Raw genomic sequence first — 16,208 nt, 5'->3', positions numbered from 1 at the left:
TTTGCTGTTCTCATTTTCCCCCAGCCATGCTGAGGATGTCAGAAGATCATGTTCTTCCAGAGCTGAACAAGGTAGTAGTAACTTCTTCCTAGTAGATGCTTTTTATAATATTGCAATGCTAAGTCTAATTCTGAGGTTAGCCAGAGGTTTGGTGCAGTTAGAAACAAAACCCAACCTTTTAAGGTTGTTTCTTTGAAGTAAATTCAGTTTAAAGAATGATGCTGTCCATGCTAGTCCTTTGGGATAGTTAGTGCATGAAATGCCCTCAGTTGCACATTATCAGCTGTAATGTGGCCAGCCTTATGTCTAATAGTCTTTTTTAAAAATTCTCACTGTTCTCTTTGAAGTTGAGTAAACTATGTTGACCAGTTTAGTGAGTAGGCTGTATAGTGGATCTTTTCACCTCTTGAAGGAGGCTTACTCTCTGCTCCCCTCTCCAGTGGGCACGTTGGCCCTGACTGGGGTGTCTACTTCCGCCCCTCCCCTCAGCATTGCTTCTATTTCTCTGGATCTAAGTTAATATCACTGCTGTTGCATGATCTTCTCTGGAGCAGTCCTTCATATGCTATATGAAAGCAGTTGCTGCCCATGTAAACTTTTACTAATGTGAAGCTTTGTGTTTTGATTTCACTTTGTTTTGAAGAAAATTGTTGCTTCCCAGTATTTTTCACCTGCAAAATTGCTACTCTGCTACTATTAAGGTGTATTCTGTAGAATCATAGAAATAGGGCTGGAAAGGACCTTGAGAGATCATCTAGTCCAGCCTCCTTCGCTGAGGCAGAAACAGGTATACCCAGGTCATCCCTGACAGGTGTTTGTCTAATCTGTTTTTAAAAAGCTCCATTTATGAGGATTCCACAACCTCTCTTGGAAGCCTGTTCAAGTGTTTAACTATACTTAGGTTAGATATATGGGGGGGGGGGGATTTCTAAGTCCCCTTTGCTGCAGATTAAGCCCATTATTTCTTTTCCTACCTTCAGTACACATGGAAAACAATTGATCACCATCCTCTTTGTAGTAACCTTAACACATTTGAAGACCGTTCCAAGTTTCCTCCTCAGTCTTCTTTTCTCAAAACTAAACACGTCCAATTTTTTTAACCTTTCCTTATAGGTCATTGATTCTAAACCTTTTTATCATTTTTGTAGCTCTCATCTGAACTCTCTCCAGTTTCTCCACATCTTTCTTAAAGAGTGGCACCCGGAATTTGACACAGTAGTCCAGCTGAGACCTCTCCAGTGCTGAGTAGAGTAGGATAATTACCTCCTGTGTACTACATACGGCACTTCTGTTAATATACCATATAATATTTGTCTTTTTAGCAAGGACATCATATTGTTGACTCATTGAATCTGTGATCCAGTATAATCCCCAGATCCTTTTCAGCAGTGCTATTGCTCAGCCAGTTATTCCCCATTTTGTAGTTGTGCATTTGATTTTTCCTTCCTAAGTCTAGTACTTTGTATTTGTCTTATTGAATTTCATCTTGTTGATTTCAGATAAATTCTCTTAATTAATCAGAGTTTTGCATTCTAATCCTGTCCTCTGAAGTGCTTGCAACCCCTCCAAGCTTAGTGTCATTTGCAAATTCTATAAGCATACTCCATTATTTAAGTATCAGACCCAGGAGAGACCATTATGGGACTCCACTATATATGTCCCCTGTGACGTTGCAGTCTATATGATTTTATAAAAATTTGATGATGAGTGAATATAATGTAACTGGAATATGCTTCATGCAAAAGGTCTCTTGTAAGGTAACATTACAAATCTTATAATCTTCTGAGTGTGATGATCCTATTTGTATAAATGTAACACTTTTGTATCTGAAACTAGAAATATGAAATATAACTGAGGGCCTATTGTAATTATGCAAAGTGTGGGCCATTAATGGTGGTTTGGAATCTTGATGACTCCCATTAACCAGGGCATTTGACTGGATGGCTCTGTTGCAGGCAGGCCTTCCTGTGAGTCAGGCTGGGAGGAATGAAGGCTTGAAGGCTTGCAGTGACATGTGATCATGTCACCTGAACTGGAATCCATCTTTAACCTGGTGAGAAGGAGGGGGTGGGAACCCAGAGAGGGACAAAAGAATTCCCGCCTTATGCAAAAGATATATAAATGGGTGAAATAGAACAAAGGGGGAGAGAAGCCATCATGAAGAATCCCCTAGCTACCACCTGAGCTGGAATAAGCGCTGTACCAGCGGAAAGAATTGTGCCCAGGCCTGGAAGGTGTCCAGTCTGAGGAAAAAACTTACCGAAGCATCTTTGAGGGTGAGATTATCTGTATTCAGTTTGATTAGACATAGATTTGCGCATTTATTTTATTTTGTTTGGTGACTCACTTTGTTCTGTCTGTTACTAGTTGGAACCACTTAAATCCTACTTTCTGTATTTAATAAAATCACTTTTTACTTATTAATTAACTTAGAGTATGTATTAATACCTGGGGGAGCAAACAACTGTGCATATCTGTCTATCAGTGTCATAGAGGGTGAACAATTTGAGTTTACCCTGCATAAGCTTTATACAGGGTAAAATGGATTTATTCAGGTTTAGACCCCATTGGGAGTTGGGCATCTGAGTGCTAAAGACAAGCACACTTCTGTGAGCTGCTTTCAGGTAAACCTGTAGCTTTGGGACAAGTAATTTAGACCCTGGTCTTTGTTGGAGCAGATGAGAGTGTCTGGCTCAGCAAGACAGGTTGCTGGAGTCCAGAGCTGGCAGGGAAAACAGGAACACGGGTAGTCTTGGCACATGAGGTGGCAGCTTCCGGGGGGGTGTTTCTGTGATCTAACCCATCACATGCCCCCATTAGATAGCAGATCATTGATAACTGCTCTTTGATTAGTCTTTCAAACAATTTTACACCCACCTTATAGTAACTTCATCTGGACCACATTTTTCTGGTTTGTTTATGAGAATGTCATGTGGTACTGTGTCCAAAGCCTTACTAAAATCAAAGAAGGAAATTAGGGTGATTTGGCTCGATTTGTTCTTGACAAATACATGAATGCGATAACTTGCTACCCTGTTATCCTCTAGGTGCTTACAAATTGACTGTTTTAATAATTTTGTTCCAGTATATTTCCAGATATTGAAGTTAGGCTGACTGGTCTGTAATTCCCTAGGTCCCCTTTAGACAATGATAGGTACTATGTTTGCCCTTTGTCAGTTCTCTGGGACGTTACCCATCTTCCATGAGTTCTCAAATATAATTGAGAATGGTTCTGTGATTTTTTTTCAGCCAGTTTCTTAAGTACCCTAGGGTGCATTTCATCAGGCCCTGCTGACTTAAATACATCTAACTTATCTAAATATTCTTTTACCTGTTCTTTCCTTATTTTGGCTTGTGTTCTTTTCTCCTGGTTTAGTATTATTTGTGTTGTATCTGGTCATGGTTTACCTTTTTAGTGAAAACTGAAGCAAAATTTGCATTAAATACCTCAGTCTTCTTGATGGTGTCCATTATTAGCTATCCTTTTCCACTAAGTAGAGGACATAAACTTTCCTTCCTCTTCCTCCTAATGTGTATATATAGAACCTCTCTGGATTGCCTTTTATGTACCTCGCAAGGTACAACACATTTTGTCCTTACTTGTGCTGGTTTTTTTACTTACCAATTTTTCCATGTTTCCACTTTTTGTAGGATTCCTTTTTGATTTGCAGGTCATTAAAGAGCTCTCAAGGGAGCCATATTGGCTTCTTACCTTTAATATTGTGCCTTTGAGACAACTTCCAACTCTCCTGAACTTCTTTTTCCCCTCTGATTTTTCTTCTTATAGGACCTTACCTGCCAGTTCTCTGAGTTTGTTAAAATTCATGTTTTTGAAGTTTGTTTTTCTTATTCTGCTTCTCACTCCTTCCTTTTCTTAGAATCATGAAATCTATCATTTCATGATCACTTTCACCCAAAGTGCCTTCAGGTTCACAACCAATTTCTTCTTGTTAGTCAGAATCAAGTCTAAAAGGGCTGGTTACTTCCTCCACCTACTGAAAGAAAAAGTTGTTCCCAGTACATTCCAAGAATTTATTGGACACTTTGATTTGTCTTATTACTTGTCCAACAGATGCTTGGGTAGTTGAAATCCCCTATTACTATGATGTCTTATGTTTGGATAGTTCTGTGTTTTTTTGTAGAGATTCCTCACCCACCACCACTTCTTATTTGTTGGTCTGTAATAGATTCCTGTAATGACATTCCCCCTGTTCTTTCCCCCCCCTCTTATCTTCACCCAGAGGCTTTCAATTGGTCTCCCTCTCTCGTCCTTTTGGACCTTCATAACAAGTGTGTATTCCTAATGTACAATGTAACATCTCCCTTGTTCCTCTGTTCACCTTTCCTGAGCAAGCTAGACCCCTCAGTTAAGAGATTTATTTATCCCACTAAGTGTCTGTGATGCCAATTTACTAATTTAGTTTATGGACTAATACTGTCAGTTCTTTCTGTTTATTCCCCATACTCTTTGCATTTGTGAATAGACATCTGAAACAGTAAGCAGAGTCCTCCACTTTGCCCTTTTGTTGCTCTTATGACTTTCTTGGAATGTTTCATTTCTCGATCCCAACATTTAGCTCTCTGTTAAGGTCACCTTTTTTTTTTTTTTTAATATCTAGCTGTAGTCTTTTGTCACCTGCCTCCTTAGAACCTATTACATTCTACATATGTTTGAATTATGGTTATTTTATAATCTTTCCCCTTTTCATTTCCATTAGATGACTCAGAAAGATATCACATTTGTTGCTGATTTTCTTACTGAACACTTCAATGAGGTAAGGTATTTCAGTTTACTGAGTGCTTTTATGCATGCACCCTAATTCTGTCTTGCTTCAGACAACTGACCTGGAAAGGCTGGTTAAACTAAATTGTTTGTTTTTGTTAAAGTGTCTCACTATGAAAAATCACCTAATTCCCCTTGTCTTAAGTACTGTTGGGTCAGTATTTTGTGTTTAAAATTTGTTTTATGTTTGGTTCAGGCACCAGAGCTCTACAATCGTAAAGGAAAATACTTCAATGTAGAGAGAGTTGGTCAGGTAAAGTATCAGGCTATTTATTGAGATAAGAGACAAGGTATATGGACGAGCATCAGCTGGGGAAAGAGGAACAGGGGAGCTAGAGTATTAAGATTATGTAGTTACTAAAGAGCACTCCTTCTAACTCCCTTCCTGCTGCTCACAACACACACAGCTGTTAAGAGTGGAGGATATTATTTTATCTCCCTGATTATTAGGGAAAGATTAATTAAAAAGAAAATTAATTGGATTAATATCTTATAAATTATTTTCCTCATTTGTGTGGTGTATTTGAAAAAAAAGGTGGAACACAGTTGAAACTAATGTTGATGGAATGAAATTGAAATCTGTTTGCTTGATGTGTTCAAATCATGGGGCCACTAGTATTAGAATCTGAAATTACAGTTTCAAAGATAAATGGTTTATAACTACCTCTGATGAGAAGTTCCACAGCATTTTGAGTAACTTGCTATAACCTGATTTAGAATGGACCATAAAACATTTTCTAAAGACCTGGGAAGAAGGCCCCAAAACTGGGTTATTTATTTTTTTAAAAAGGACAGTTAAGTGAAGATATTATGACACATATTCCTCCAATACAGTCCTTCAGTGAACGTGTCATAATTATCTTGTTTTTAAATGTTTACTGCATGGATCTGTCATTTCTTCCAGTACTTGAAAGATGAAGATGATGACCTTGTATCCCCACCTAACACCGAAGGAAACCAGTGGTTTAACTTTCTTCAAAACAGCACACATCTTAAAGGTATTGCATGCCGCTATTATACTGTGAATCAAAGATACATGTGCAGATTTGACAATATTAGTCATACTTGTGTAGGCATGAGTGCAAGTAGATTATACTGTGTCAGTGCTGACAAATGTCAATGAGGTAGAAATAAACATGCAGATCTCATTTCTCTATAAAGTTGTTTCCAAACAGCCCCCTGCTCAATCTAGAATAAGATCAGTTTTGCAAACTGTTTTTCCTCAGGTATTATAGAATCCCTCTCCCTTTTACATTCTTTTCTCACTCATGTAAATTAGACATCAAGTAGTTGATGCTCATAGTAATTGTTTTTGACTGCCTTCGTGGTCTAAAACTCTTCCATAACATGGACCAAATTAGAACAGAGAGACTATCTTGTCTTTCTTCCTATTCACAATCATATAGCATCCTTATGGCAACTACAGCAATTGTTTATATGACAAAATATATCTGGAAAGTTATGTAATATAATTTAGGTATCTTTTCATTTGATTTAGTGGCTGGAAATAGCTAGCACCGTATAACCAGCCAGCTTTCTGCCACCAGCAGAGAACGCTGCACAATTTGAGAATGATTGTATAAACCAGCTTCTTGTTAGTATCACAAGTCAGCAAGTATTAAGGCATTCGCTTGCCTCGTTATCTGCTTAGAACTGTAAGCTTGAAGGAGCTAGGAACGTAAGTGGTTTTGTGATTGATGCTATAGTTCCAGTTTTTGGTAGTTTTATATTGCCTTCTAATTCAGCGTATATTTATTATTTTTCCAGTAAAATCTTTGTAGAGAAATGAATTAGATATATTTCAGAAGATAATTAGTAACAAATAAACTTATGAAATGTATCATGTCTCAAAGCAAGGAAATTCAAGCTGAAAATATATATATATATTTTTAAATTGGAGATTTGCCTATCTCCTAGAACTGGAAGGGACCTCGAAAGGTCATCGAGTCTAGCCTCCTGCCTTCAGGACCACTAGCAGGACCAAGTATTGATTTTTGCCCCAGATCCCTAAGTGGCCCCCTCAAGGATTGAACTCACAACCCTAGGTTTAGCAGGCCAGTGCTCAAACCACTGAGCTATCCCTCTCCCTTTCCATTGTGCCCAGACAGTAGATTCGCTAAGAGGAAAGAAACATTTTTGATATAGCAGGATGCTTCATGACACATGTATTGATAGCTGTTGGCTGGATGCAACTCCACTATTTATAGCATTTGAATTAGTTGGTGGGGAAGAGAGCTGCAAAGTACAAACAGGACCCCAATTCTGATTTCTGTATCCAGACCCACACTGAGCTTCTGCTAGAATGCAAACTCATTTAACTGAATCTTTACAAAAACTGTATTTTTCACTAAAAACGTAATTATTTGTTTGCAGAAAGTCCACTGCTATTTCCCTATTACCCTCAGAAATCGCTGCATTTTGTCAAAAGGCGAATGGAGGGGATTATTGATCAGTGTCTACAAAAACCAGCTGTAAGTCCTGTTTGTTACAAAAGGTGTGCATTTTGGGACAACAATTGCTGCTGTTTTGATCTTTTGATTAATTACTCTAAATTGTTTAAAGTGAATTTAGTACTCATTGAAGGTGTCACATTGCAGGCCCTAAGGGCTGAAGCCCCCTAATTAGCCATAGACGAGGTGTACCATATGGATGGCAGTAATGCAGCTTGCCCTTCTAGTGTGTCTCGAGCCTGTCATATGGCTGAGAAGGTGGTTAAATCTCCCTGCCTGTTCAGTTCTTTGCTTCTCACACACACAACTAGTATCCATTTTTAAATTTAATTCATTTTATTTTCCAAGAAACAGTACAGTGGTTTAAATAAATAATTTTTAAAAAGTGTGTCAAATGATACTAGATTTTGTGATAAGGACATTTATTCAGAAGGAACTGGGCTGAGTCAGTCTGTTTCAGGTAGGTTGTGATGATTTCAAAAAAGGTGGGGAAGGTGTGTGTGTGTGTGTGTGTGTGTAACTGAATATTTTTTTCTATATTTTGGAACATTTTAATGGTGTGTTTCAGGATGTGATTGGAAAATCAGTACATCAAGCAGTTTGCATGCCTTTATACAAAGGATCTAAAAGGTACATTTTTCCCCTATATTATGTTTAGTGTTAATTAGCATAAAATTATTGTAATTGTTACCGTTTTGACTTTTTTTGGTTTGCTGTTTTAGTGAGGACTCTACACCTCGATTATTTAAATTACCCTTTATGTAAGTATACTGCTCTTCTTACTGTATTTCATTTACCATGTTTTATGTTTTGGTCTAACTTTTTTGTTTTGTTTTGTATGTTAGGTGGAATGACAAATCCTCCAACTTACATTATGTTCTCTTCACTATGTTAGAAAGTTCTCTTTCTAAAATTTACATTTTGAGGCGGCACACGGATGTTTCCAGGTAAGAAACTGATTGGAAATGAAAAAGTATGCTCTTGGGGCCTGATTTTGCAGCCAGATGTATCTAGATCCAGTTCCAGGCTTAGGACCTTGCTCTTCATTGTTGGATTGAGTTATTTTACTCTTTCATGATTGTATGCTTCTTTATTCAAATGGAAATGTGTCAAGTATTCTTTGCTCCTTCCTTTCAGTGAGGAGTAATGGTAATGTTAAGTGGGTTCTTCATCTTAACTTTATAACTATTCATCTTGGTCAACTCCTCAAACCTTGTGATAGAGTTTGTATAGTTATTACAAAGCTTATCACAATCTGTAAGAATGGGAAGATGATCTCAGTGGTACAGACAGGTTATACTCTTAATTTCATAGAGTAAATTGCTTTGTTCCGGTGGTTAGTAGCTCCTGATGCCGAGGTCTGCAACACAATTCTGTAACTTCAGTCCTTTCATCCATATTGTTTTTTGCTTTTCTTCTTCCACACCCCATCCTTGAGAATGGAAGCAACGTATAGCGTGCCCATCTGTTCACATCTAAATAGGCTGTGCAGTCTGTTCCAGTAGTTGGTGTAAATCTTTGGATTCTGGTATTTTGGCATGGAACTTTAAGGACGAGTAACACAGCTAGTTTACTCCCTCCTTTAGGTCTGCTAATAATGGACTACTTGCTGTTGATTTTGGAAACTTCTTGAACAACAGTATAAATGAAAGCTCAGATACAAGGTTAGTATATCTGGGAAATAGGGTCTTTAATAATTTATCAGATTATGTTCCTTCAAGGATTTACTTATTCTACTTAATATTTTTTTCAGCTATTTACTCTTAGAGCAACTTGCAGGATCAGGGTCTTTGTGGGCAGACCTGCGCACCTGTTTGCATCCTCATTGATCTTCATAAAGTAACTTACAGGATTTTGGGCAGGTGGCTTACTTTGTACTTGAACTCAAGTTCAAGGACACTATCATAATTTGCTGGATGGAAACAAAATTAGTTTAGCTCTGAAACTGCTCTTGCCGAAACATGGACTACTGATACTTGAAAACAGTGACACAAAATAAGATCTTAACAAATAATATGCATGAAGTGTGTAATGGTTGGGCATAATTTCCTCAATGCAGTGTCTTTGGGGAATTCTCTTGCCAGGATTTCCCTTTAGTCTGCTCTCCACATCTCAGAAAAGCCATGTCAGGCCAACTTCTCCTTCCAGCAAGGGAGAGCTAGATACAGCTGCCTTCAGAGCTAACCAACCAACACCTGTTTCAGCAATACCCAATGTTTCAGTAATACCAAATATTTCCTGGGTGCTTGGCTTGCTGTTTTGTAGTATTCCCATTCCCTGCCTTTTTGTGTGAAGGATCAGACAAACTTTGGCCCTGAATATCTATCACCTGCACGTGGCATTGCCATAAAAACAGTGGGCTGCCAAGCTTTCTATAACCATAGGCTCATGACTGCATATTTTTATGACCTTTATGATCAATAGCACAATACCAGGTTAAGAAGAACACTTCGTTTGTGGGCTGAGGCAAAACTTGGATCTAAAATGTGAAACAAATACTGATCACTTACTTTAAGATCTTTCAGTATTTATTCATTCAGTTTATTCATTTACTTTTTGTAAAACTTGATGGAATACAACTAAACACAACATCTCTTTTGCTATAGCTTCTACAGTTGTGTAGATGCACATTTTTATGATGATGAAACTATAACCGTGGTTCTTAAGGAGAATGCTGAACAAGAAGGCAAAGAGAGAATCTTGGCTCAGTTGCCTTTATCTTCAGTGTACGTTGACGAGGACCAAGAAAGGGAATTCAGCTTGAATTCTAGTAAAAGGTATGAAAATATGACCCCCTGAAAATGAAGAGCCGAAAAGCAGATTATACAAGTATCTGATTTGTGTACAGTTATACACTTAACATAGATGTATTTTTAAAAGGAGAAAAATCACTTTCCTTCCTCTGAGGGAAGATGATTACAGTTGATTACAACGTCCAAATCTAATGTTTGTGCATATTTGAGATTTTTTAACGACTGGGAGAGCTAATTTTGAGAATGTACTGAGGAAGTAGAAACTTTGTCTGCTTTTGTGTAAGAGGATTGAGCCTCGCCACTCACTGGAGTACTGGAGACTCAGGAACAGGAGTGAATGCACAAGATCTGCAGTTGCACTGAGAGGGATAGGGTAATAAAAAGTTGAGGGAATATTTCTTCCTCATTCTCCCAGTGTTTGTACCTATGAGTATTATCACTATCTGCTGAAAGAACAGAACTAACTTATCCTTGGAATGAAAGAGCAGGATCAATGCCTTCCCATATTTATTTATATTCCCATAATGGTTTCAGGGTGAGAAGAGAGATTTTGGGTATATTGTAAAAAAAAATATGTTCAGTAACAGAAATCTAGAATATATGCAGCAGGATCATCACAATGTTTATAAGTCTGTTGCCTGTGGTGCAGTAAAATTTTAATTCTTTCATTTTTGTCTAAGGTTACTCAGGGTAGAGTTGCTGCTTACACACACAAACAAGGAATTTCTGTTTTTTACTACATCTAGGCTGGATGAGCAATCTGATGATATTCCTACACGTACTGTCTTTTTGGAGAGTCAGTGGAGAGTACTGGAGAATATGAAAGCTCAGTATGTTGCTGTGAATGGCATTCGGAAAGTTTCTTGTGTGGTAAGTATCATGTTTACAGTCTAGCATATAAATCATTAAGGGAAATAGTGTGCTGGTTCAGTGACTGAAGAGATTGATACTCTGCATCTGTTACTCTTAGGGCACTTATATATACTCGTTCATAAGCTAAATTTTTTTAGTAAAAAAGGGAGGCACCAGAAAAGGGGGTCGGCTTATGAACGGGTATAGAGAGGGAGAAGTGGGACACAGCCCCTCCCCCCAACTGAGGTAGCAAGGAGGGGTAGCATAGCTGGAAGAGGCGGGGCCAGAGTCTCTCCACTTCTGGCCACGCTGCTCTCCCCCCAGCCTCCGAAGCAGCTGCAACTCCGGGGCTGGCAGGCTAAAGCCGTGCCACTCGGCCCTGCCCCCCAGAGCAGGCAGTAGCTGTGCCACCTGGCCCGCCGGAGCAGGCTGCAGCCATGCTGCCCAGCCCAGCTCGCGGGAACATGCTGCGGCTGTGCCGTCCAGTCTGGCCCGCTGGAGCAGGCTGCAGCCACACTGCCCAGCCTGCTGGAGCAGCTCCAGCCAGGCCACAGAGATCTTCCCCTGGCCCTCCCCAGGTAAGGTGGGAAGGGATGGGATGGGGAGAGTGGGGGGGTCCCAGGCTAGGGGTGGGGTCATGTGGGGGGTGGTCACAGGGGTTACTCCCCTGACCCTCAGCTTCTCCCCCACCCAAAACATTTCCCCACCAGTTGCTGACCCGGCCCCTCAGGGTAAGCAGCTGGCGCCGCTGGGACACTTTGTTTGCATAGGTTTACCTCCATGCCTGCAGACACTTGAGGTAAACAAACCATCTCAGCCCACCAGCAGCTAATCCTGATGGCCCAGAGCCAAAGTTTGCTGACCCCTGAATTATAGGGTCGGCTTATGAATGGGTCATAACAATTTTCTATTTTTACTTATCCATCTTGGGGGAGGTCGGCTTATAAACGAACCAGCTTATGATCGAGTATATATGGTAACTTGTTTTGTAAAAAAATGTTTTTTATATCCTGTGTTCTACAAGATCCTTAGAAAGAAAGGAGGAGACAACCTGCATCTTCTCTCCAGAGTGAAAAAAATTATAATTATAGAACTTAAATGTTTGCTTGCTTCTGTGTAGATAGATTGGAACAGGTTAGTTTAGTCATATTTACCTTATTCTAAATCTGCTGTAGCAATGAAATAGGTTTGTCACTAACTTATTACTTTACTTCACTCCATTTAAAAGAAAATCAAGGTTTTGGTAAGTGCTGTTTTTAAAGGCATTGGCCAGAATTTTCAAATCATTTTTTTTCTGTTAATTTTATTAATGAAAACTTCTAAATATTTCCATAGCTAAGTTCAAATCTCCGTCATGTCAGAGTGTTTGAGATGGATGTAGAAGATGATGGAGAGGCAGAGGAAGAGGAGGAGGAGGAAGAAACGACTCCGATTGTGGGTGGTGAACATGAAGAGCTGACTCTGTCTGCAGTTAACCACAATAGTATGTGTGGTGGTTCTGCTGAGGTGGCAGATGAAACAGAAGAACATGAATCAAGCCTGGATTCTTGACCTGATCCTTGATATTTGTGCCTTCACTATAACAAAGAAAGGAGAGGAGACTAAAAGCTAACTTCAAACCATTGATATTTTTCTTTGTTCTGTACCAAATATTCTATTAATGTTGTGGATGTTGTAGAATACTACACAGCGCCTCAAACAAAACCCATTTTTTTTGCTCCAGAGTGTGTTTACTGAATGTTCATTCTGTTACAATTAGTTTGTAACAAGCACAATAGTTTCTTTCTGGAGTATTGAATATATGTGGGGAAGGGGGTGGGAAGGGGGGGACAACTGGAGTTTTAAAGGGACATAACCAATCTGTGTAGCACATAAATTTACCTACCTGAGGAGAACGTGTTCTAGGGGTCAAATTTTCAGATGTATGCTTAATGTTTATGTCCAGTTGAGGGGTGCGAACACTCTGTGCCCTTGAAGACAAGGTTTACATACGTATTTGACTAACACACACAGGTTTGCAGAGATGCATTGGGTATTTGGCTACCCATGTTTAGCTGGTGCACATTTCAAAAGTTTAACTCATACTTTTGTAATTCTTGCTTGTGTTACAGGGAACCCAAAAATTGTTAAAACAACCCCCCCCACCCATTAAGGTTGTTAGACCCCAACTATGTCTGTGTTACTTTATATGCAACAGAAATATATTGCAACCTGTGGTGTGGTGAATGAGACAATTCTTGAACATTTTCCCCTGTATATTTTATGATGGAAAATTGTATTATTACAGAGAATATATTTTTCTATTCTGATGTGTTTGTATGTCCCATGTATGCTTTCAGTTTTGCCATATTCATCTCCTTTACTAATTTATGTTTATTGTCAGAGTGTTGTGGTGCTCAATGTGAAAGCTAGAAACTTTGTTTAAAATCTGACAATGTTTGCCTGTTGCTGAATAGTTGGCCTCCTTTGTTCTGTAACTGCAGCTCAACTCTTTGAATTAACAGTGCTGCTAAATACATAATACTATAAAACCGTGTGAGTGAAACTTTGTGTGACTTGAATTGGGGAAGTTAACTCTTACGCATGTGTTCCGGTTCTACGCTTTTTTTTAAAATAAAAAAAAATTACTATAAAACTTATACAACTATTCTCTATAAATTGCTTTTCTTTGATTGTGTTGGTGTGTCTAATGCCAACAAGTGATTCTAGAAATTATAATTCCCACCTTATCAATATGTAACTTGAAATGTTTTTTAATGGACCCTTATTGGATGTATAATTCTTACCTTCTAAAGAAAGTTTGTGGGCCTTTTACTGGCAGAGAGAGCTTTGTAACTGTAAAGTGATTGGTGTGGCTTGAGAGGTTTTAGTCTATGAAGCTCCTTAAAAATCAGCTCCCTCCCATCTCCTATTGGACTATCTAAAAGTTCAAAGTCTGCTGTCTGCAGAGTGGGCTTGCTTATTGCAGCATTTACTACTGCTGGAGAGCAGGCTCGGTTCAAGTCTTCCTTAGATTTGAAATGGCCTAGTTTGAATGTTCTGGAAAACAAGTCACCTGGATCCACCTTCTTTTTAAGTGGCTATAGTGCATGAGGTTTGAAGCATTGCTTTCTGCTTTGCCACAGTTTGTTTTTCTAAGGGTACGTCTACACTACCCACTGGATCAGCAGGTAGTGATCGATCTATTGGGGATCGATTGGACGTGATAAAATAGATCCCCAATCGCTCTGCTGTCGACTCCGGAACTCCACCGGGGTGAGAGGCAGAAGCGGAGTCGACGGGGAGCGGCAGCGGTCGACTTGCCGCCGTCCTCATGGCCAGGTAAATCGACCTAAGATATGCCGACGTCAGCTACACTATTCGTGTAGCTGAAGTTGTGTAACTTAGGTCAACCCCCCCGTCCCCTAGTGTAGACCTAGCCTAAATCTCTGTAATAGGTCCTAAGTCCTGTACTACAATATGCTCTTTAGAAATACTCAATTATTACTTCCATTCATCTTCTCCAGTCTTCCTAACCCAGTGTATACAGCACATATATGCAAGGGCCCAGTCCTGCACCCACTAAAATCAATGGGAGCTTTGCTGCCAGCTTCATTAGATACATGACTGGTCCCTAAATCTCTAGTATGCATAATACAAATGATGTGTCAGTTTAGAAGTATTTCCCAGCCTATTTAGGTTGGCGACTCGTTAACTAAAGTAAAATGTTTTCATGACCCCCTTACATTTACTATGGAAGTAGGAAGTACAAAAGATAAGCCTATATAATTTGTGTGTGTGTCTTTCAAGAGGTTGACAAAATACTTGACCTCGAAGGGTTGGAGCGCACAACAATTGGGGAGCAAATTTTTCTTTGTTTAAAATTTGTAATACATTTTTCAACACCTCACAGCCGCCTTGATCATCTTTTATGACCCTCCTAGGGATTACAACCCACTGGTTGAGAAACACTGGATTAGAGCCTTTAGTCTTTCCTGCTGATGTTTCTTTGCAGGCACTCCTCGGACTTACGACACAATGGGTCCCTGAAAATCGCATCTTAAGTCGAAATGTCGTAAGTTGGAACTGAGCATGTATGAACATAGATTGAGCGTCATAACGTTGAAACGGTGTCAATTTATAAACAGCGTGAGTGCTGTTCGTCGTAACTCAAACATGATTGTTGGAGCGCATCGCCTTCATCAGATAGGACCCCAATTAGCCCATTTGTTGCTGTCATATATTTAGTTTTGATGGGTGGTATGTGGCCAGTCATTTGATCTTATCTTCTCTAAGACTTGCTTGTACTCCTGGGGGAATTTTGTGCCACTGTGTGTGTGCAGAATTCATGTCCCCCACAGATTTCTTTGCTTCCCTGTAGAAAACTGACTTTCTGACAGGGAAGCAAAGGGAAGCTGCAGGAGCAGTCATGCACCACTCCCTAACTGTGCATGTACATAATTTCTGGCACCTGGAGCAGCCGTCAGAGAGGTAAATCACTGCAGGGCTGGGGACACCCCAGCCAGTGGCTCCTACCCGAGCCAGAATCAGCTGCTAGTCCAGGCTGGGCTGGAGGCAGGAGAGGACGGGACTTCCTCTTACCCTGCAAGGAGTGGCTGGGACTGTGTCAGACCTACCCCTAGAAACTGCTCCTAGCTCCAGGAAGTTCAGAATCCTCCTCTGCTTCCTGCCCACATTGCTCCTCAGCTGCAGGTGAAAGGGTCACTGTACGTGGAGCTGCTCCCCCATCCACCCAACCCCCATGCATCTGGACCTCCCATACCCAGACACCCCTGCCAAGCCTCACCCTGTACACCCAGAACCCCCCCCCAGTCCTCCATACCTGAACCTCACCCCATTGAACCTCAATCCCTGCATCTGCAGCCCCCTGCACCCAGATCCTCTGCCTCTGGACCACCCCCTACTGCACTCAAACCCCACCCCCATGAGCTGCACCCCCACATCCAGACCCCAACTAGATGCTCCCATCCCACCAAACCCCACTCCCCCAGTACTCAGACACCCCCCTGCTGAAACCCTCACACAAGATCCCTCCGCTGAGCCCCAACCACTTTCACCTGGAAACTCCTTCAGCATCCCATCGGCCCTGCACTTGGACACCCCCCCAACAAGCCTCCCTGCATCCAGATCTCCCCATACCTAGCCCCCCAACACTGAGCTGCCTGCACCCAGATTGTCCCACACAGAATTCTCTCACCCCACACCTGGATCTCCCCACACTGAGCCCCTCCGCCCTTGGATCCTACCTGGTTGAGCCTGCCTGCCCCACACTTGGTGCAGAGGGGCAAGGCCCCAGGGTGTTTCTGGGGCAGGCCCAGGCCTTGTGCTGTGTCAGGGTCAGGTGCAACCTCACCTCTGAGTGCATGTCCC

The 16,208-nt window shown here is 40.6% G+C and overlaps 1 protein-coding gene across 1 annotated transcript in view; it reads left to right on the top strand.

The window, feature by feature from the left end:
- Positions 1-13,667, top strand: part of ANAPC4 (anaphase promoting complex subunit 4) — a 31,943-nt gene extending 18,276 nt beyond the window's left edge. Inside the window, exons 17-28 of the mRNA XM_045019336.1 lie at positions 25-71; positions 4,719-4,775; positions 4,980-5,036; positions 5,688-5,781; positions 7,157-7,254; positions 7,802-7,863; positions 7,956-7,994; positions 8,079-8,180; positions 8,820-8,897; positions 9,840-10,010; positions 10,733-10,856; positions 12,174-13,667. Coding sequence (XP_044875271.1) covers positions 25-71; positions 4,719-4,775; positions 4,980-5,036; positions 5,688-5,781; positions 7,157-7,254; positions 7,802-7,863; positions 7,956-7,994; positions 8,079-8,180; positions 8,820-8,897; positions 9,840-10,010; positions 10,733-10,856; positions 12,174-12,389 — 1,145 coding nt within the window. The 3' untranslated portion in view covers positions 12,390-13,667. The remainder of the gene's footprint in view (positions 1-24; positions 72-4,718; positions 4,776-4,979; positions 5,037-5,687; positions 5,782-7,156; positions 7,255-7,801; positions 7,864-7,955; positions 7,995-8,078; positions 8,181-8,819; positions 8,898-9,839; positions 10,011-10,732; positions 10,857-12,173) is intronic.
- The last annotated feature ends 2,541 nt before the right edge of the window (positions 13,668-16,208 follow it).

The sequence above is a fragment of the Mauremys mutica genome, chromosome 5, assembly GCF_020497125.1.
Source record: "Mauremys mutica isolate MM-2020 ecotype Southern chromosome 5, ASM2049712v1, whole genome shotgun sequence".
Classification (NCBI taxonomy): Eukaryota; Metazoa; Chordata; order Testudines; family Geoemydidae; genus Mauremys; species Mauremys mutica.
This window is presented reverse-complemented; position numbering and strand designations above follow the sequence as displayed.